The sequence below is a fragment of the Tachypleus tridentatus genome, chromosome 8, assembly GCF_004210375.1.
Source record: "Tachypleus tridentatus isolate NWPU-2018 chromosome 8, ASM421037v1, whole genome shotgun sequence".
Lineage (NCBI taxonomy): Eukaryota > Metazoa > Arthropoda > Merostomata > Xiphosura > Limulidae > Tachypleus > Tachypleus tridentatus.
This window is the reverse complement of record NC_134832.1, coordinates 143,980,165-144,003,118: the sequence shown is the minus strand read 5'-3', so window position 1 is coordinate 144,003,118 and position 22,954 is coordinate 143,980,165. Positions and strand designations below refer to the sequence as shown.

The 22,954-nt window shown below is 35.9% G+C and overlaps 1 protein-coding gene across 1 annotated transcript in view; it reads right to left on the bottom strand.

Moving 5' to 3' along the window:
• The window catches only part of LOC143223664 (solute carrier family 4 member 11-like), a 151,935-nt gene extending 130,137 nt beyond the window's left edge, over positions 1 to 21,798 (bottom strand). The window contains exon 1 of the mRNA XM_076451912.1: positions 21,282 to 21,798. Within this exon, the coding sequence (XP_076308027.1) occupies positions 21,282 to 21,671 (390 nt within the window). The 5' untranslated portion in view covers positions 21,672 to 21,798. The remainder of the gene's footprint in view (positions 1 to 21,281) is intronic.
• Positions 21,799 to 22,954: the final 1,156 nt, after the last annotated feature.

The window sequence follows — 22,954 nt, the reverse complement described above, 5'->3', positions numbered from 1 at the left end:
TGCGTTTTATAAATAATGTAGGTGTTGTGTTTGTCAGTGCAGTTTTTACATAGTATGGACTTTAGTTTTGTACCTGGTTTTTGAATAAATTTGGTGTTTACTGGAATGTTGTGTTTTTTTATAAGCTTTTTCCAAATGTTGATTATTTTTTCTTTGATGTGGGAAACATATGGTATGCAGCAGTATAAAATTTTGTAGTTTGTTGTATCTTGGGATTTATTGTTGTTGGTCTAGGTGCGTGTGTATAATGTTTTCCACAGTTTTTTTAGAAAATATGTCGATGTTGATGTTCCCATACTGGATTATACATTCCCTGGGACATAAAACAAAACAAGAATTCAACGTATTAAGGAACCAACTAAATAGTCACAAAACTGTGTTCACCTGATAAAATTAACGGTGAAACCAACAAAATAAAACAACACTTCATCAACATCAACAAATTTCCTCCAAAAACCATTCTGAGATACATTTTTATTTCAAGTGGGTTTTTTGTCATCAAGAATGCCACGATTAGTTACTTTCACAAATAATCAGTTTAACATGACTGTTCAGCAGACTTTCACAAATAATCAGTTTAACATGACTGTTCAGCAGACTTTCACAAATAATCAGTTTAACATGACTGTTCAGCAGACTTTTACAAATAATCAGTTTAACATCATTGTTCAGCAGACTTTCACAAATAATCAGTTTAACATGACTGTTCAGCATACTTTCACAAATAATCAGTTTAACGTGACTGTTCAGCAGACTTTCGCAAATAATCAGTTTAACATGACTGTTCAGCAGACTTTCACAAATAATCAGTTTAACATGACTGTTCAGCAGACTTTCACAAATAATCAGTTTAACATGACTGTTCAGCAGACTTTCACAAATAATCAGTTTAACATGACTGTTCAGCAGACTTTCACAAATAATCAGTTTAACATGACTGTTCAGCAGACTTTCACAAATAATCAGTTTAACATCATTGTTCAGCAGACTTTTACAAATAATCAGTTTAACATAACTGTTCAGCAGAGTTTTACAAATAATCAGTTTAACATGATTGTTCAGCAGACTTTCACAAATAATCAGTTTAACATGACTGTTCAGCAGACTTTCACAAATAATCAGTTTAACGTGACTGTTCAGCAGACTTTCACAAATAATCAGTTTAACATGACTGTTCAGCAGACTTTCACAAATAATCAGTTTAACATCATTGTTCAGCAGACTTTCACAAATAATCAGTTTAACGTGACTGTTCAGCAGACTTTCACAAATAATCAGTTTAACATGACTGTTCAGCAGACTTTCACAAATAATCAGTTTAACATGATTGTTCAGCAGACTTTCACAAATAATCAGTTTAACATAACTGTTCAGCAGAGTTTTACAAATAATCAGTTTAACATGATTGTTCAGCAGACTTTCACAAATAATCAGTTTAACATGACTGTTCAGCAGACTTTCACAAATAATCAGTTTAACATAACTGTTCAGCAGAGTTTCACAAATAATCAGTTTAACATGACTGTTCAGCAGACTTTTACAAATAATCAGTTTAACATGATTGTTCAGCAGACTTTCACAAATAATCAGTTTAACATAACTGTTCAGCAGAGTTTCACAAATAATCAGTCTAACATGACTGTTCAGCAGACTTTCACAAATAATCAGTTTAACATGACTGTTCAGCAGACTTTCACAAATAATCAGTTTAACATAACTGTTCAGCAGAGTTTCACAAATAATCAGTTTAACATGATTGTTCAGCAGACTTTTACAAATAATCAGGTTAACATGACTGTTCAGCAGACTTTCACAAATAATCAGTTTAACATAACCGTTCAGCAGAGTTTTACAAATAATCAGTTTAACATGACTGTTCAGCAGACTTTCACAAATAATCAGTTTAACATGACTGTTCAGCAGACTTTCACAAATAATCAGTTTAACATGACTGTTCAGCAGACTTTCACAAATAATCAGTTTAACATGACTGTTCAGCAGAGTTTCACAAATAATCAGTTTAACATGACTGTTCAGCAGACTTTCACAAATAATCAGTTTAACATGACTGTTCAGCAGAGTTTCACAAATAATCAGTTTAACATGACTGTTCAGCAGACTTTCACAAATAATCAGTTTAACATGACTGTTCAGCAGACTTTCACAAATAATCAGTTTAACATGACTGTTCAGCAGACTTTCACAAATAATCAGTTTAACATGACTGTTCAGCAGAGTTTTACAAATAATCAGTTTAACATGATTGTTCAGCAGACTTTTACAAATAATCAGTTTAACATGACTGTTCAGCAGACTTTCACAAATAATCAGTTTAACATGACTGTTCAGCAGACTTTCACAAATAATCAGTTTAACGTGACTGTTCAGCAGACTTTCACAAATAATCAGTTTAACATTGTTGCATTTACGATTTTATAAAGTTATAATCAGTAGGGCCTAATAGTTATGTAGCTGAACGTAAGATTATTCACATATACTTCTGAACATACTAATGTTTTAGCAGGCCTACAATCCAGCTGATAAACTCTCAATATGACAAGAATTGTTCTAATCTCGAGGGAAGCATGAAATGTGGTATAATTGTAGTTTTTTATACGGACGTTCTTATAAAAGTACCACATATTTGAAATCTTGTCCAGTAAAGCCCTTGCTTTCATGCTTTCTATTGAACACTTGAGTTGGATAAATTTGTCATGTCTCCTTAGTACCTTCAAGGCACTTGATTAAATAACGTTTAATGCCATTCTCTTGGTTCAAAATAGTTTACTTAAGGGATTTTGTATGTTTGTTGTATCTATTAAGGAACTTTACTTAAGGAATCTGGTACCTTTGTTGTATCTGTTAAGACAGTTTACTTAAGAATCTGGTATCTTTGTTGTATCTATGATCAGGGTAAAATACATCAGAACCTCGCTAACCTACACCTCATTTATCCACATACTAGTCTCATGGACATATCTTCCATGACAGATGTGTTAGGACATTGTGTTTCTTCCAAGTCATAATTTACGAAAAAAGAGATTACCCACAAATATGTGAATTTCAGGAAATGTTACAAATAAGCTTTATAACTGTTGGTGGTAACCTTTACAGGCGTCTAGCTATAGTGTAATATAACAGAAACCAAGATGAAGCTGTGAAGTTGTTGGTGGTGTAAATATACCGTAGAAGCCTGTAGACAAATAATATGTACATGCTCGTAGATAAAAAAAATGTCCTTACAAAGAATCAATGAAAACATAAAATTGGGCAACAGCTAGGAGAGACCTTGTCAGGTTACAAACTGGACTCTTTGTGCTCTCTGTCAGAAACACACTGATGAAAAACCTATATGTCCAGCAAACAGTACAAGGAAAACTTATGATTTGGTACACTACTGCAGCCAGAAATATCTTAGAATTTAATGGCATGGGGAGGTGTATCAATGCAAGTGGTAAACTGTATAGAGTATCAGCCTTTGAAAATGAAAGATACAAGTTAGAAGAGCACTTGTTCACACAGTAAGGAATATAATAGGTTTTTCTCGCATAAATAAATTCGATAATCTAAATACAGATAGGTAGAATAATTTTTCTCACAGTATTTCCTTTGCACTTATCCTGTCAGTCGGTCCCCTGCTACTACAGCAATAAATCAGGGGTTCGATTACCCTCGTTGGACACAGTAGATAGCTTGTTTGTTCGTTTGTTTTTGAATTTCGCCCAAAGCTACACGAGGGCTATCTGCGCTAGCCGTCCCTTATTTTGCAGTGTAAGACTAGAGGGAAGGCAGCTAGTCATCACCACTCACTGCCAACTCTTGGGCTACTCTTTTACCAACAAATAGTGGGAGTTACCGTCACATTATAACGCCCCCACGGCTGAAAGGGCGATCATGTTTGGTGCGACGGGGATTCTAACCCACGACCCTCAGATTACGAGTCGAACATGTTAACCCACCTGGTCATGCAGGGCCGGGAAATGGATGGAAATATTAGATGGTGTACAAGACAATCTTCTGACGCCAAAGTGATAATAAAACTAGTTTCAGGTTGCAGGTGTACACTTGATATATTCTATCACGACACATATTTATTGACCTTGTGCAACAGAGCAAGAGGACAAAATGGAAGAGAAGTTAAGGACAGTCACAGAAGGTATTTGTTTGGCTGAATTAGAATAATATATTGAAAAAAATTGACAATGACATAGCACCTTCTTTCAAACCCTCAGATTTAGTAAACCTATATGCCTTCTATCTTCATCTGTTACAAGCTTGTGTCCCAGACAAGATAAACTCGATAAGGCTTAAATAACGTCTCGTTTCTCAAGTACCTTGTATGATGGCATAGAATGATGGAAGAGAAGTACACTTGGCTTTTGATGAGGACATCGGTTCTGCTTTGTGATTTGTCAAGGAAAACAGCTATGACTCTGAGAGCACGTTCTATCAAAATCTTCAAAAATCATCCGATCAGAAATTTTGAAGACGCTACTAGAATTTCGTGACACTTTTGGTGCTTACTGTCATCAAAGGCTATGCCGGATTCCTTGAATGCAGTAATAACATGATAGTGGAAAGGACAAATATAATACATCAGAGTGATCAACAAATCATTGGATCAAATGCAGCACTTGCGATTGCTGAATTCATGATGTTCAACGTTATAACACATTCCAAATCGGAATCTAGATCTACAGTGCGACATAATGCTGATAGCAAAATACCTCTAGACATCTATTCAGCACGTGTTATTCATGAAAAAAATTCGTAGATGAATTTTATTGTCAAATCCTATCAACTGGGACCCTCATATGACTGGGTCAAACAAGTAGCTTCTGATCAAGTGTCCACCGAAACTAAAAAAAAGACCGTTCATGACGGGAAATGTTGATACAATTGACCACAATCCCAGCTCAAGAATTGCAAAAGACATTTCATGGAACAGCAACTTCACTCACTCATGATCCCAGACAAGATAAGACAGGGGTTGATCATGGAGTGATTATCATTAATTCGCTCTCCCATGAAAGAAATGCCTGTCTCAACTACCAAAACTATACACAGAGATGAGATACTATCGTGAATGATCAGTTTCTAACCTTTGTGAAAGGCCCAGTGAAGCCAACATCACATTTAAGTGATTTTGTTTTATTTTAATCAGAACAAAAATGGCTTGTGAAAGACAAACTTGTGAAGGTAATGACTTTTCAGTGACAGTCCTTGACCAGAATAATAAAAAAGAAAATACTACAATCAAAGGACAGAGAAGCGCAGTAGGACTAACAGACAATCCATCGGCTCTGAGACGCTGGTTTGTGCCTGTCGTGAATGTACTAGAAACTAACTCTAAGTCTACAGACGTTCAACACTACAAAGAGACACTAGATGTCCAGTAGTCATTTTATAACAATGTCAGAGATGTAGTTCCTGTAAGAGAAGAAAAGAGCAATACGTTTAAAGAAGACAGCACACTGCTACTAGTGCTCGTCGCAAAGGATATTATGCCTCAATCTGCCATTGTATCAGTTCAATCAGCACATCAGCTTGGCTTGTCAAAAATAGAACTCTTCGTGAGAGAAAGAACAAAGAAGTGTTAAAAGGTAATCACAGACACAATTACAAAAATCTAGCTACCATTGTTTGGAAACTCATCACAACCTAACATTAAAACAGAAACCAGTTAACGTTACTGGAGTCTGAGCGCAAAACTTTTGCGCGATATGTAGCTTCTCAAGAAAGGAGGTAAGAACTTAGTAGAATTTTTCAAACATGAAGATTAATCTTTTTTACCCTCACTTTCTTTCATGGGAAAAATTTGCATTGGAAAGAAATCACAACTGTTCCAGTGTATGTAGACAGATACTCAGGTAAAAATGATTCTCCAGAAGTGGATATGTTTGTTTTGTTATCATGCACAAAGCTACACAAAGAACTATCTGTGCTCTGCCCACCACGGGCATTGAAACATGATTTTCAGTAGTATAAAAATGCAGACATACCAGTGTCTGATGGGATAAGCTTACACCTCGAAAATCCAGGGCATTTGAGAAGTATACCAAGACTATTATCGCCTTACTTAGTGAACTGAGCCCGTAATTCTAGGAGAGTTGACACTATGTGGGACAGATATGTCAAGAACAGTACACCAGAGAAGCACATGGAAAAGGTGTCAGCAGACAGAAGGTCCTTCCAGATAGAGCAGTTCCAGGAAATTGGTAGAGCTTTCTTCGTTTAGACGAAAATAAGATAAAATTGTTTATCTTAGTACAACAGAATGACATAAAAGAATATTGTTAGATCAACAATTACAAGGTCTTCACTATGCAGTCATGAGTGGGGGAAACTGTTCCACGTAGCTCATAGTACAACAGAATGACATAAAAGAATAAAGATTTTCTCAACCCAAACGAGCCGTTTTTGCATATAAATTTCTCAACAAGTGGGTTTCTCGACATCACTGATTAAAGACCAGAACTGTCGACATAGATGTTGTGGTTCTAGCCGACTCCTACATCCACAAACTACACACTGAGCTTTAGATAGTCTTTGATGCTGGGATACACTTCACACAATGTCAGCAAACATCACTGCTGATTCACTGGGGCTGGTGAAGTCCCAAGTATTGTTCCTTTTTCACACTTTCATGGGCTGTGATGTGAGATCAGCATTTTGTGGAAAGGGAAAGAAAATTTTCTATAACACATGGAAAGGTTACTCAATGGAAACATCTGCTGTTTTGTAACTTATTCACAGTAGCTCAATAAATTACAATAGAGAACACAGTGCTCATAGGGAGATACACTGTGCTTCTGTGTAGCCGAACATATCCTTTCATACAGGTGAACCAAGCCTATCAAACATTCTTTACTCATGGCGCGGTCCATAAAAAAAAATCCGCCGAGTCAGGCTGCACTTACAGAGCATGTTAAACGTGCTCACTGTCAAAGTGATCATGTTTGCAAACAAGTTTTGACATCACAATAAACACTATCAAGTCAGACTGAATTGGGATAGGAATCAACCAAAGAAGGTTGCTTGGCACCAAAATGAACCACATTGCCAGATGTGTACAAGGCATATTATGAATGCAAGAAAGCTTGTAGAGTGAACCACATTGCCAGATGTGTACAAGGCATATTATGAATGCAAGAAAGCTTGTAGAGTGAACCACACTGCCAGATGTGTACAAGGCATATTATGAATGCAAGAAAGCTTGTAGAGTGAACCACACTGCCAGATGTGTACAAGGCATATTATAAATGCAAGAAAGCTTGTAGAGTGCTTTGAAAATGTAACAAAGCCAACCTGAAGTGCACAGCACTGTTCTACTCAACTGGAAATTGTCGCCACGAGAGGTTCATATAAGATAATTGATTTCTAGAAATGGGCCAATATACATGTGGTCAGAGAATTATGTATATACAGATATAATGTATACACAGATATATACTGTTTTAGAAGTAGCATATAAGTTGAATTCATTTTGGTAAAGTATGTGTCAATGTTTACTTGCATTTCGTCTTTGAAGAACCAACTAGCATAACTTCTTGTAATAAATATTCATTTTTATGCAATAAAGTGTACTCAAGCATATTCATGAATAGCTAAATACATCAATCTTTTATGAGTCTGATAATGTCATAATCTACCAGACAATAATATCATAAGTTTGTTTTTCAATAATACATAGGATGTGATGTTTTACTGTGACTTACAGTAAAGGCGAATCCCGATAAATGAAATTTCGATTAGGTAAGGTCCACTGTATAGAAATTAGGAACTCGATTGTAATTTCATCTCGCCTAAAACCTTATCAAATACCTTGAACATGTTGAATTACCTATTCTAAATATTCCAAACTGACAATAAAGCAATAAATACATTTTGTTAGGCATACTAACCTTTAAAAGATGAGATTAGGTGCATTAGGTGAAGCAGAAAAGCTCATTGTTAAACATGAAAGTATAGTCTCTGTGGTTCGTTAGTTTTCAAATTTCGCGCTAAGCTATACGAGGGCTATCTGCACTAACCCTCCTTAATTTAGCAATGCAAGACTAAAGGGAAGGCAGCTAGTCATCACCACTCACCGCCAACTCTTCTAGCAACGAATAGTGGGGTTGACCGTGACATAATAACGCCCCCACGACGGAAGAGGCGAGCATGTTTGGTGTGAGGGGGATTCGAACCCGTGGCCATCAGATTACGAGTCAAGCGCCCTAACCACCTGGCTATGCCAGCCCACTTAAACACAGACTGGGCATTTTTTGCCTAAGAACTTAAGTCTGATATAAAAAAAATATTTATTATTTTGAAGCGAAACCAGATAAATGAAATTCGTCTTTATCCTCACAAATCAGTTTGGTTGACTGACGCCTTTGTGACAAAAAACTAAACTTAGGAAATGGATAGATGTTAACTTGCAGACATTTTTGTAAAGTTTGTTGATCTATACAGAAGACTTGAAGTGTCTCTCACCTTTGTTGAAACCGAAAGTCAAACTATGATACTCAGATAGGAACCTTTTTTTTTTTTACAAAATTGTTACGTTTTGTAATTTATCTCGGACGAGTCTCCAATTTATTATGTTACGTATTACAATTTCAAATAGTCTGGAACCGAGTTAAATTATAATTTTAATTTAGAAATTAATTACGTGTAGAAATGTTTCAAATTTATGATGTTTCCCAACAAGGTTGATCCAAACAAGTTTATATACAAGTATATACCGTTTCTCCGCACATTGCGATGGTTACCTCTTATAATCGTTGGGCGATGTTCTCGTTATTTCAGTTGGGAACAATACTGACAATCATTAATACTTACATCACAATGTACATTGTTAATTTTTATAATTGTGAACTTTTACAGTTTTACTGAAAAGGCAGAAATTTCGCAGTACAGATTTAACACTATAAGTTACATGCTTTTCTAAATTTGTATTTGATTAAAACAAATATAGACATTAAAATAAATTTACAATACTGAATCATTTATAAAAGGCCCGGCACGGCCAGGTGGGTTGAGGCATTTGATTCGTAATCTGAGGGTCGTGGGTTCGAATCTCCATCGCACCAAACATGTTCGCCCTTTCAGCCATGGGGGCGCTATAAAGTGACGGTCAATCCCACTATTCGTTGGTAAAAAGAGTTGGCGGTGAGTGGTGATGAAGAGTTGCCTTCTCTCTAGTCTTACACTACTAAATTAGGAACGGCTCGTTTGGGTTGAGAAAATATTTTACATAGAAGAGCGAACAACGTTTCGACCTTCTTCGGTCATCGTCAGGTTCACAAAGAAAGAGGTAACTGACCGGAAGCTGATCACATGTTTGAAAGGGGTTGTGTAACTGTGTGTCGAAATGTAGAGGGCGGTATTAGATGTTTGAATATATAATTTTATTTATTTTATTATATTAATATAGGTATAAAGGCGTTCCTTTATATTGGTTTATTTTGGGTTTAAGTTGTTGTATAAGTAAGGCTTCTTTAATTTTGCGTTTGTTTGTGTTTGTTTCTTTATTTAGTATTTGAGTGTTTTCTATGGTTATGTTGTGTTTATTTGACTTGCAGTGTTCGAAAACGTGTGAAGGTGACTTTTTATGTTCTTTAAATCTGGTTTCCATTTTTCTACTTGTTTCTCCAAAAAAAAGTCGTGGCAGTTATCCCATTGTATTTTATAAATAATGTTGGTGTGGTGTTTGTCAGTGTAGTTTTTACATAGTATAGACCTCAGTTTTGTGCCTGGTTTTTTGAATAAATTTGGTATTAACTGGAATGTCATATTTTGTTACTAATTTTTGCCAAATGTTGGTTATTTGTTTGCTGATGTCAGGAATATATGGTATACAGCAGTATATGGTTTCGTGGTTTTTGATTCGTGAGCTGTATTTACTTTAGTTGGTGGTTGATTTTGCTTTTTGTCTAGGTGTGTGCGTATAATGTTTTCTACGGTCTGTGGAGGAAACTTATTGATGTTGATGAAGTATTGTTTTATTTTGTCTAATTCATCGTTAATTTTATCTGGTGAGCATAGTTTTATGGCTGTGTTTATTTGGTTTCTTAGTATGTTGAGTTTTGTTTTGTTTCATGTGCTGAGTCCTAAGGAATGTATAGTCCAGTATGGGTGATTTTTCGGTGGATTTCTGTTTTGAATTGTGTGTCAGTTCTTGTAATTTTGAGGTTAAGAAATGATGTTTGATTGCTTTCTTCCTGTTCACATGTGAAGTTAATGTTGGGATGTATAGAGTTAATGTGATTGAAAAAATTAAGTATGTGTTCTGTAGATTTGAATCCCGCAACCGTGTCATCTACATATCTGTACCAGTATAGTGGTGGATGTAATGCTGTGTTAATTGCTTGTGTTTCAACTTGTGTCATAAAAATATTGGCTAGAACTGGTGATACTGGGTTGCCCATGCTTAGGCCATTTGTTTGTATATAGTTTTGGTTGTTGAACATGAAGTTTGTCTTTATCGTGGTGAATTCTATGAGGGTTGCTAACTGGTTACTGGGAATTTCTATAGTTGGGTTAGGGTCTCGGATATAGAGTTCTAAGGCTATCTTGCAGGCTTCAGTGGTTGGAACTTCTGTAAAGAGGGATATAACATCGAAACTGGCCATTAAGGCTTTATGATTAAGTTGATTTAGATTAGACTTGAAATTAAAAGAGTCTTTGTTGAATGAGCTGGCTGATGTTACATATTTGGAGAATGCCCATGCTATGTATTTACCAAGATTGTAATTTAACGATTCATATGTGGACATTATTGGTCGTAATGGACAATCTGGTTTATGAGGTTTGGGGATGCCGTATATTTGCGGTGTGCGTGAGTCGGTTTTACGTAGGTAGGAATAAAGTGTTTGTGAAATTCTGTTGGCTTTTTTCATTTGTAGTAGTAATTTGTTCAGTTGCGTCTCGTGTGTCTTTGTTGGATTTGTGTGTATTGGTTTAAATTTGTTCGTGTCTGATAAGATGTTATTCATTTTTTGGATGTATTCATTCATGTTCATTATGACTATAGCGTTACCTTTATCTGCTTTTAGAATTTTTATATTTTTGTCTTGTTTTAGGTTTTTAATGGAATTAATGTCTCTTTTTGTAAGGTTGTTTTTCAGTTTTCTGTTTTGTGAAATTATGTTGATGGTTTTGTGAGAAAATTCTTTGAAAAAATCGTTTAAGATGTTGTTTTTAGGTGTTTCTGGAAAATATAAATTTGTAATTTTACCTGGAAAGTTTGGCTGTTGGATAAATTTCTCAACAAGTGGGTTTCTCGACATCACTGACTAAATTAGGAACGGCTTACGCAATAGCCCTCGAGTCGGTGTGCGCGAAATTCAAAAACAAACAAACAAACCTTTACAAAATAGACACAGTAAGAACGACATGTACAAGTATTTAGTTCAAAACAAATAGTGTCCACTACTGCACTTCGACAATTAATCAGATGTGGACTTAATAGTCAATTTATACTACTACAGGAGGACTATGTTTGTGAGAAATCACAAATAATTGAACTTAATATATTATGATAAAAATATAGGAACAGCTGGAATTTCATAATATCACGAGTAGTTTGAATTTTGTAAAAAAATAAATAAATAATATGTTTGTCGTAGTGAAGAACTAGAAAAGATGACATTTAAGCTGTATTCACCGCAGGTAGTCGAATCCCGAATTTTAAAGCTGTAAATCCGTTATCTTACTGCTTGCCCACTGAGGGTCAAATAGTTAACACGTACCATATTAGCATTGCAACTGATTTGAATTCTTAAACTTAATCACATAATTCATTCAGAAATATACCTTCTATACGTTTCTAAAATGTTTTTGGGTATTTAGTTAAAAGCTATTGTTAAGAATACGTAATTTTTTGTGTGACAAAATAAGCAAACGCAGCTATATCGTGATAACATTTGAAAATTCAAATAATGATTTAGATTGCTGTGCTTGCTTGCTTGCTTGTTTTGGAATTTCGCACAAAGCTACTCGAGGGCTATCTGTGCTAGCCGTCCCTAATTTAGCAGTGTAAGACTAGAGGGAAGGCAGCTAGTCATCACCACCCACCGCCAACTCTTGGGCTACTCTTTTACCAACGAATAGTGGGAGATTGTTGTGAGAGAAACATGTTTATTTTCAAAATTTGTCTACCTTGAATGACTAGTAGTTACAATCTGAACCAAAACGAACTTGTGTCTCAAGTGTAAAATCCAATTAGCAGTTTTCAACCTTTCTTCTGCTCAAATACTTTTATTCTAATATTCTGTAAAACGATAAAATGTTAGGCTTAGCATAGTTGAAAAATGTTAGTAATCTTGCAAGCTACGTTTCCGATATAAATGGTTAATAATGCATCGCAAAGCCACAAGTGTTTATAATTATTATCGTGAGAATAGGTTTACACGGCGCTATTTAGTCATATTAAAGAATACAGAAAGCTGTCTCTAAGAGTTGCTTCTTAACTGAATTTTACTTCTGATCATAAACTAGCAAAAAGAAATTCATAAAGGTTCACTTTCCGTTTCCTAGAGAATCCTAGTTTCCGGTGTATTGAAATTTCAAACGCATCGAAGGAAATGGTTGAGGAAATTAGCCAATTCACTGCCTCTCGTCATATCCAATTACCCGTTGATATTCCAGTATTCTATGTTTAATATTTAAAGAAAATATTTTAAAGTTAGTCTATGGAAAGCTGGCCTGTTTTACGTATACTTAAAACTGTAAAATAAAGCTGGCAACAACGCTCACACAACAACAACAGTGAACACTAATAAGTGAAAAGCAGGCCTGTTTTACGTATACTTAAAACTGTAAAATAAAGCTGGCAACAACGCTCACACGACAACAACAGTGAACACTAATCAGTGAAAAGCAGGCCTGTTTTACGTATACTTAAAACTGTAAAATAAAGATGACAACAACGCTCACACGACAACAACAGTGAACACTAATCAGTGAAAAGCAGGCCTGTTTTACGTATACTTAAAACTGTAAAATAAAGATGACAACATCGCTCACACAACAACAAAAGTGAACACTAATGAGTGATGACGAGAAAACCCACTATTTATGCATAAAAAATTTTCTCAATTACATTACCGGCCCCGGCGTGGCCAGGTGGTTAGAGCGCTCGACTTTCAATCTCAGGGTCACGGGTTCGGATCCCTATCACACCAAACATGCTCGCCTTTTCCGCCGTGGGGGCGTTATAATGTGACGGTTAATTTCCACTATTCGTTGGTAAAAGAGTAGTCCAAGAGTTGGCGGTGGGTGGTGTTTACTAGCTAGCTGCCTTCCCTCTAGTTTTACACTGCTAAATTACGGACGACTAGCGCAGATAGCCCTCGAGTACCTTTGTGCGAAATTCAAAATAAACAAAACCAAGTGCATTACCAACCGAACCGGTTTCGAAAGATTGAATTAATCAGTTTTATTTTCTCTATAGGCTCGTTTGGGTAACAATATCATATTTTATTTAGTTCAATGTTTCTTAAAAATTGCTCGTTTGTAGTGTAAGCATAAAGGTAAGGAACGAGGTATGTGTGTTCTGCCCACTGTGAGTAGTGAAACCTGGTGTCTAGAGTCGTAAATCAGCAGACATGCCGCTGTGCTACTAGAGGACGGGGGTTCTTCTTATCCTAGATAAGAATAGATAGCTGGTGATGAGGATCGTTAAAAAGGTGTAGAAACAAACTGGAAACAATTACACAAGTAGTAAATAGTCTGTTAATAAATTCTAGTATTTCTTTTTCCACTTGTTCGTAGTTCATAACAATTCAGAGTACTGCGGACATTAACTTTAAAATGAAGTAATTAATATTGAAATAACGTGTTTCAGCAATAAAATATTCAGAAGATGAAGAAATTAATTTTATGACTGTTTTTTTAAAAAATTAATGGCTGCTCGTTAGTTTGTTTCTTTATGAATTTCGCACAAAGCTACACGAAGACTATCTGCGCTAGCCGTCACTAATTTAGCAGTATAAGACTAGTTTTGTTTGTTTGTTTGTTTGAGAATTTCGCACAAAGCTACTCGAGGGCTATCTGTGCTAGCCGTCCCTAATTCAGCAGTGTAAGACTAGAGGGAAGGCAGCTAGTCATCACCACCCACCGCCAACTCTTGGGCTACTCTTTTACCAACGAATAGTGGGATTGACCGTCACATTATACACCCCCACGGCTGGGAGGGCGAGCATGTTTAGCGCGACGCGGGCGCGAACCCGCGACCCTCGGATTACGAGTCGCACGCCTTACGCGCTAGGCCATGCCAGGCCGTATAAGACTAGAGAGAGAAGGCAGCTAGTCATCACCACTCACCGTCAACTCTTAGGCTACTCTTTTATCATCGAATAGTTGGATTGACCAAACATTATAAATTCCCCATTAACCCACTACCTTCAGATTGCGAGATGAGTGTCCAACCCACTTCGCCATGCTAAGGCCTGATGAACACTCGAAATATTTTTCAAAATATTTCAGTGTAATATATAGACACAAAACATTCGGAATTTTTTAAGCATTTGATACGGTAGGACTATCGTAACAGTTACTAGAGATCATTATTGTTTTTGTTAACTGTATGTAACTATAATAAAACATATATTTAAGTTAAAGAAATTAAACTGTTTACGAGACAGTTACCAACTGTCATAGAACAAAATAAGTCTATTTCTCAATTGTTTCATAAACATAAGTGTAGTTCAAATGTATACAATCCATTCATTGTGAAACTTAGGTGTAAAGTGCAAATTTTATTTAGCGCAAGTAACAGAGAAAAATAATAAATGAAATATGTCTTAATATAAAAGAAATGTCTTGCAGCTGTCAGACACTAAAATATATTGATCTGTAGCCAAATCCATCAGCAAACACTATGAAAATGACTAACATAAACATATAATTATTTATATAAATACACATTAATCTGAATTTGTAGCGTTTATTCTCTAAAAGGTTTACATCTCTTAAAATAGTTGAATTGCACATTTTTCTACAAAATATTTTTAGAATAGAACTTCTAATAATTTTATGACTCTCTGGTGAGTCAACGATAAACATAAGGGTTTATAAAACTCAGGTTATTAGTTCGATCCCTGCAGTAGATATAGTACCAAACATAAACCAATCAACATGTAACTAAAACTATGTGTTAATCTTCATCATTCAATATAAATAAATCCCAAACATCTCAAACGAACCTTGTTAATTAGAGTTAATTGGTTAGCTGTGGCCTAATTTTTGGAGTTCCAGTAAGTTTTAAGCACGTGCTGAATAACGTCGTTTATAAAAATAGAAATAAAGTACCGTAACGCCTGAAGGTTTAACACTTCGGTTTTCTTCAATCTATCTTAATACATACAACTAATACCTCAGCATAAATAAACATAATGTTTTTAGTAATCAAATGAGTAAGCGTTGTTCAGTGGCTCAGCGGTATGTCTGTGGACTTCCAACGCTAAAAACGGCGTTTCGATTCCTGTGGTGGGCAGAGCATCAATAGCCCATCGTGAACCTTTGTGATTAATTTAAAACAACAAAGTGTTGTCTGTGAAGACATACAAAAAAGAACATTATTCTAAAACCTTTAGAAAAAATTTAGTTCACAATTACTTTTTGAAATAAAGTTGTATAGAATCTAAGTAGTGGCTAAGACCTTCAAAATATTTTCACAATCCTTCAAGCTTGCAGACAATTAGACTTTACAAAGAAAGCTTTAACTGTAAGTGAAGACGATCAAATGAATCACAAAACACAATCCTTCAAGCTTGCAGACATTTAGCCTTTACAAAGAAAGCTTTAACTGTAAGTAACGACGATCAAATGAATCACAAAACACAATCCTTCAAGCTTGCAGACAATTAGCCTTTACAAAGAAAGCTTTAACTGTAAGTAACGACGATCAAATGAATCACAAAACACAATCCTTCAAGCTTGCAGACATTTAGCCTTTACAAAGAAAGCTTTAACTGTAAGTAACGACGATCAAATGAATCACAAAACACAATCCTTCAAGCTTGCAGACATTTAGCCTTTACAAAGAAAGCTTTAACTGTAAGTAACGACGATCAAATGAATCACAAAACACAATCCTTCAAGCTTGCAGACATTTAGCCTTTACAAAGAAAGCTTTAACTGTAAGTAACGACGATCAAATGAATCACAAAACATTTCCACTACTTCATCTTTAAAATGTATTCTTTAGTTTTATATACGTATTCTTATATACGTATTTTATATATGTATTCTTTAGTTTTATATGTCTTTCCCCGCAGATATATACCAAAATTAAATTGAAAATTGCTAAGAATATTCTAATCATCTTAACTGAGTTAAATGCTCTGCGATGGAAGTCTCGATGGTTTCCAAAAGCCAATTTCCTTATAGAGTCTATACGTCGATTTATAAAATAGATCAATCTTCTACTTTAGTATACAAACATCCAATAGTCTAAGAAAAAAATAGTTCGTCTAATACTTTAGATCTTCACACTTTACTAACTTCGAATTCTAAATAAATTATCTAAATTAACAGATAAAACTTATGGACAAGTGGTAAATCGTATGATAGAATGGACTTCACATTAAAATATTCATTCTAAACAGTTTGAGCCCTCAGAGCTTTTAACTCAAGATTAAATAATTTGTTCGTCGACCTTGAAATTAGGTTGTATTCACAATTTCAATCACTTTCCTACTGAAGCCCTGGAACAACATTACCAAGGGTTCGGCAAACATGCTACGTAGACCTTGCAGCTAAGCTATCAGGACCATAATAGTCACGTACATCGACTTTGCAGCTACACTATAAAGAACATAACAATCACGCTTGCGATATTACAAATAGGACCATAGTAGTCTCACGACTGGTCCTTGCACCTACTAGAAAAGGACATAACACTCATGCTATGTAGACATTAAAACTATTATATTACAACTGTAGTACTCATGCTATATAGACATTAAAACTATTATATTACAACTGTAGTACTCATGCTATATAGACATTAAAACTATTATATTACAGCTGTAGTACTCATGCTATTTGGACTTTGCAGCTTTTCTACCAGAACCATAAGAGTCATGCTACCTGGACCTTGACTATACCAAATAGAATCATAACAGTCATACTACCTAGATATTGTAGCTAAACTACCAGAACCAGTATAATAATGCAACCAAACCAAAAGGACCGTAACATGTCATGTTATTTAGACCTTGTAGTTATTCTAGCAGAACCAGGATAGGCGTCGTACCCAGATTTGATAGCTAAAGTGTGCACACTCCGTGTAGTAAAATGGCTTCATCTAAAGGTTCATTAATCACGAACCAAGAATCGTCTTCTCACGTGGGTTTAACAGGTAGACTGTTAACAAGTTTTTTAATGCTGAAATCTGTTCACTGCAATCTTTGGGCTACTTTACTGTGGTCATCATCATAGTAAAGAGAGTATAACCGACACAACTGAGGTCGACTGAAAACATCAGTTTTTAAACATTGTTATCAAATAAACTATGTTACAACAGAACAGAACCAGAGTAGAGAATGAGTCGTGGAGAGACAACACAATTAAGACAAAACTCAATTATGTACTGGCAACAAAGTAAAGAGAAAAATGAAAATTCGTAGATAATTGATATTATAAATGGTAGAAGACCTCACTGACTCAAAGGTAAGGTTGGAGGCTTATAGCGGTAAAAACTGGGTTTCGATACTCTTGATGGGCACAACACAGATAGCCCATTGTGTAGCTTTGTGTTTAACTACAAGCAAACAAAATATCTATATTTACACCCAAGATTAAGAATACATATTAAAAAATAACGAAAATTAAATACCCAAACAGATACATACAAATATTTGAATACCTGGATGAACATACACCTTCACGCATAAATATACATGTATCAATGGAAACATGTAATACATGAATTACATGTAAATTACAATAACAGTTATTTGTTATGGAACTCTGACAACTACAGTTGTTTCTGTCTCAATATTACAGTTTCTCCACGTCCACAATTTAAACCGCACACCGCTAGATCACGTAGCATAAGTTGGAGTTATTGTGCTTTACGAAGTTTGTTTATGATCTGAAACCTACGTTCTAATAACCTTAACGTCCAAGTTTGGTTACTCCTTCATTCCAGATATAATGAATTCCAAGAACGTATGTGTGAAAGTAAAGAAAAATATGTAACATATGTTAAACACGCTGGATGTATCATCTACAGTGCCGCTGATACCTTTCGCATAATACCACATCATGCCAGTTGAGACACGACAGACTACAATTTTTTTTTCTAGTCGTTAATGTTTCATCCGGTTTGAACCTGTTTGGGTAGATTGATTGATTAACGTGTGACATTGGGTACCCGTTAGTTGCAAACTCTTGTTCCTTATTCCACAGTTACTTCTCTAAAAACTTTCTTATATGCTAGTTTTTATCCAGTTTACCAAGTTTTATTGTTAAAGAGTGACTAGAAGTGACGTGTGTACATCTTCTTATAAGTGTCTTTTTTTTTTTCCGTATACTTCTTTCCTAAGGTTTTGATCAGTACTGATAAGTAGCATAGCCATAAAGGTTTCTATATTCTAGTTTTTACAATATCAGCGACTGCTTCGAGTTATTTTCATTTTTGTTACACAAAGCTAGTGGCAGGTGGTTGGTAATGTGATATGGTATGCACGTGTCAGTTGTATAGAAAAACAAAATAAACGCAGGTGTGTTTTCAGTTATCAATTTTAGTAAGAGTAAACAACGATCATGTAGATTACAAACCTAGAACATGTGGTCAGAAAATGGTCAGAGTGGATAAAAGTCTCACCAAGTGCCGTTAGAAGAACGCCTAGTTTTTAAACTATAATAAGTTACTTGGCGTCCTGAACAGTAACTGCTTGTCGCTTCTCCAGATTCCGAAGAACGACTGCTACTAACAATGTGGGCTCTAAGTAAATATGGGACTTCTTATTTCCATCATTGCAACAACTAAACAAGAATTTAATATTCTAGCTGGTCCTCAGTAGTGTCAAGAACAAGTGGGCAATTGTCACATTCGTAGATGAACCACACAGAATACTGCTATTGAAGAGGGTACAGATCAGATCCACCCAGTTTTGTGAGGAAAGGACGTACGTGTGGCGATAGTGAAACGCTGGTTCGGGCAGGCACTACTAATGGTGACCATAATGATGTTTCTGTGGCAATACGAATAACATACAGTAAGGGTCTGCAGTCTTACAACCACTAGTGCTACAACACAGGAGTGTAGTTTAAGGGTCTGCAGCCTTACAAACACTAGTGCTACAACACAGGAGTGTAGTTTAGGGATCTGCAGTCTTACAACCACTTGTGCTACAACACAGGAGTGTAGTTTAAGGGTCTGCAGTCTTACAACCACTAGTGCTACAACACAGGAGTGTAGTTTAGGGTCTGCAGTCTTACAACCACTAGTGCTACAACACAGGAGTGTAGTTTAGGGGTCTGCAGTCTTACAACCACTTGTGCTACAACACAGGAGTGTAGTTTAAGGGTCTGCAGTCTTACAACCACTAGTGCTACAACATAGAAATGTAGTTTAATTTATGATAATTCTCTCCTCTACAGTGGTGAGTTTTAGCAGCTTCCTAAAACAAGAGAATTGGTCAGTATTAACATTAGATTTGAACACGTAACAAATACTCTAGGAAGATACTTGGCATCATGTGATTAACTTTCAAGGAATACCGAAAAAATGGAAACAGCTCTGTTGGAGGAACATGCAATACAAATCAAGTAACTGACAGAGTAAATCACTCATTTTGATGTATCATATCGTCTTGTGATTTTCATTAGTCTCCGTGATGACACGTTTAATAATTATTTATTGAGCTGTAGCATTTTGTAACGCATCTGAGCATGGACTCCAATGGTAGATACTTGCTTATCAAATTACGTGACTTAATACAGATTCCAATAGTAGATAATTGCTTATCAAACCATGTGACTGATAATCTGATAATTGGTTTGTATAAACACTAATAAACTTTATTCAATAGCAGTTATTCAATAATAGTTACTACATGCTTGGTTAAAATATAGAGGCATTGCACTAACGTCAAAATGCCAGATGGTCTGTAGTTTACTCCTTCGTACCGAATGTCCAGTCCAGTGCTTGAATTTGTCTTAGGCGAAAAATGAAACATGTCTTTTCAGATATCGACTTATCTGACACTGTGAATGATCTCATGTTTTGTACAAAGATGTTATCGAAAACTGAGTAACTATAGAGTTTCGGATACATATCTCTTATAAAGGCGATGTTTACGCCATTGGCGGCATATAAAGCTTTACCGAATATTGTATCGACACAGATTGCTATTGATTTCCAGAAGGTAATGTTTGACGGCCAATATGGTGTCACTGAATGAATCAGAAATTTTTATTACGTCACGTGCAAAACCTCCATATGAAACAGTATTATCCCTTCAAATGTTTTTTTAGCTTCGAGTGTGAGTGCGCTGAACTTTAACTAGATACTAATTCTGTAGCTAACATGACAGTCAGTTCATCAAAACATTTACTGTAGTTATCTATGTGTTATCAAAAGTACTTAGTTACAACTCTGTCCAATAGAATTAGATCTATAATAACACTTTTTATAATATAATATAGACAATCGAAGAAATACGACCCGATAACAAACAAAAAATAGAATGAAGAATTTATATTACCAAGAAATTCAAACTTAAGTAAACATATTACGACTTACCATTTTTATTTATAAAGTACTATGTTGTTTATTAACCGTGTCTACTTTTTACGTTATTAAAACATAAGCCCCATATAGGCTCAATAATCCAGAGCTCCCCAATAAACGCTCTATAAACCACATCGATACAAACACATTACCTGAATAATATTCTAAATCATTTTATACTTAGAGAATTACAAGTGGTGAAAGCTCTCATTTTTTAATAAGTCCACAGGATACCGTTAAAAACACGCTAGTCTGAAATGATGGGTAAAGCCTCCTCTTCTGAGTATCAGGGATATTTACAACTACAAACAAAACATGGGGTTGCTATGAACTAGTCTTAAGCAGCCGGACTACGATAGCTTCTAATGAAGTAAAATGCAAATATATATATATATATATATATAAATGCTATTACTAATAGAAACAAAATAAAGTATAAGGTCTCATTTATTAACCAAAATGCTGGCGTACAGTATTTAATGTTTTGTACGGAAGTCATTCTAATCTGGGCAAATTAGTTTTGTACATAACACTGATAAAGTCTCACCTTCTGTAACATGCGATCCACGATGCCCTCTAAAGAGGTCTCTTGAACATCCAACAAGAGCACAGCTTGGTTCAAAAAGTGGTCAACGTCCATAGATGCGCGCACCTCTGCCCCAAAGTCCTTCATTGGAAGTCTCTGTAAAGTACAATGGAGAAGCATATCGTCAGTAAGTTTATGATTGTTACTACAATGACTACTGGAATGAGATGAAAGACTTTCACAATTTTTGTTTCTACACTCAATATCACATATTTCTGAAGAAGTTTCTTGTTCGCCCTCCAGAACTGTCAGCGTCAGGTAGGTGACGGGCTCAACCTGAGGTTGTGAATTCGCTAATCGCTCCATACACCCGGAAGTAGCCAGGTGAGGCTCGTAAGAGATCAGAGTCATCGGGAACCGCTCTAACGTGCGTCTCCTGTCGCTCTGTCTTATCGGGAGAAAGGAACTCTCCTGCTCTACCTTCTTCGGAACATTCGTCTACCCTTACTCCTGCGCACTTCTCTGCGACTGGTTCGTTTTATAGTTGACTGGTCATCTTTCTGATCTCATACATTCCTAGCCCGCGCATCACCTTCTCACATGGAAGCAGGAGTGATGCAATCCCAACAGAAGCGCCACGGGGGCGCTGCAGAGCAAGAAGTGAAAATCAATATCATTATGACAGTATAGCTTCCAGCAAGAGATCTCACCTCTTTGTCTAAGGCTCTTCGGACCTCTCACGTTATAAGGCACGCAACGTATGTTTCTATTTCTTGTGAAACACCACGTTTCAGAATCTTATAAATACCACAGTAGACTAATTATATTCAGCACAAAGTTACGTTCTGTCAGATATCATGCTAATAAATACTCCATAAACATTCGCGTACACTTTTTATGTGCACGAGCTGAATTAATTTTGAACTTAACTTTTGACAACGGGCAAATAAATTAGGAAAAAACAGAAAGGTTGAGTTTAAGAGTGGATGTTACTCAAGATGTACTTTTAAGTCTTTTGTGGAGTGACTGAATTTTGTAAAGATCGATCGGAAAAGTAAATTTATATGTGATTACACGAGTATCCACATTAGTAAACAAGCCTTGCCTAATATCCTTTATAAGGATATTGGTTTGTTTTACATTTTGCGCAAAGTTACACGAGGGCTATCTGTGCTAGCCGTTCCTAATTTAGCAGTGTAAGACTAAAGGGAAGGCAGCTAGTCACAACCACCCACTGCCAACTCTTGAGTTACTCTTTTAACAACGAATAGTGGGATTGACCGCCACATTGTAACACCCTCACGGCTGAAAGGGCGAGCATGTTTGGTGTGACGGGAATTCAAACCCGCGGCTCTCAGATTAGGAGTCGAGTGCCTTAAACACCTGGCCATGCCGAGCTTATAAGGAAATTATTGCGTTTCTTGAAAATATAAAGTGAGGAACTGTTAATAATTTGTGACGTAATGAATCTCCACATGAAGCAAGGTGATCGATCCTTGAAATTCCTGTCCTTCTATTAGTTAATGTTTTGTGAAGAATTGATTAATATTTATATTTAAGTTAACGGTTCTTTCAAAAGATATTTCGGTGATGTTTGAGTTTCACAATTATGGCAGTTCACGTGTTAGCATAAAACATCAGGAAATTTAGTGTGCAGAGCAGCAGTGGTTCAGCTGTTAGCGTTTAAGGCCTGA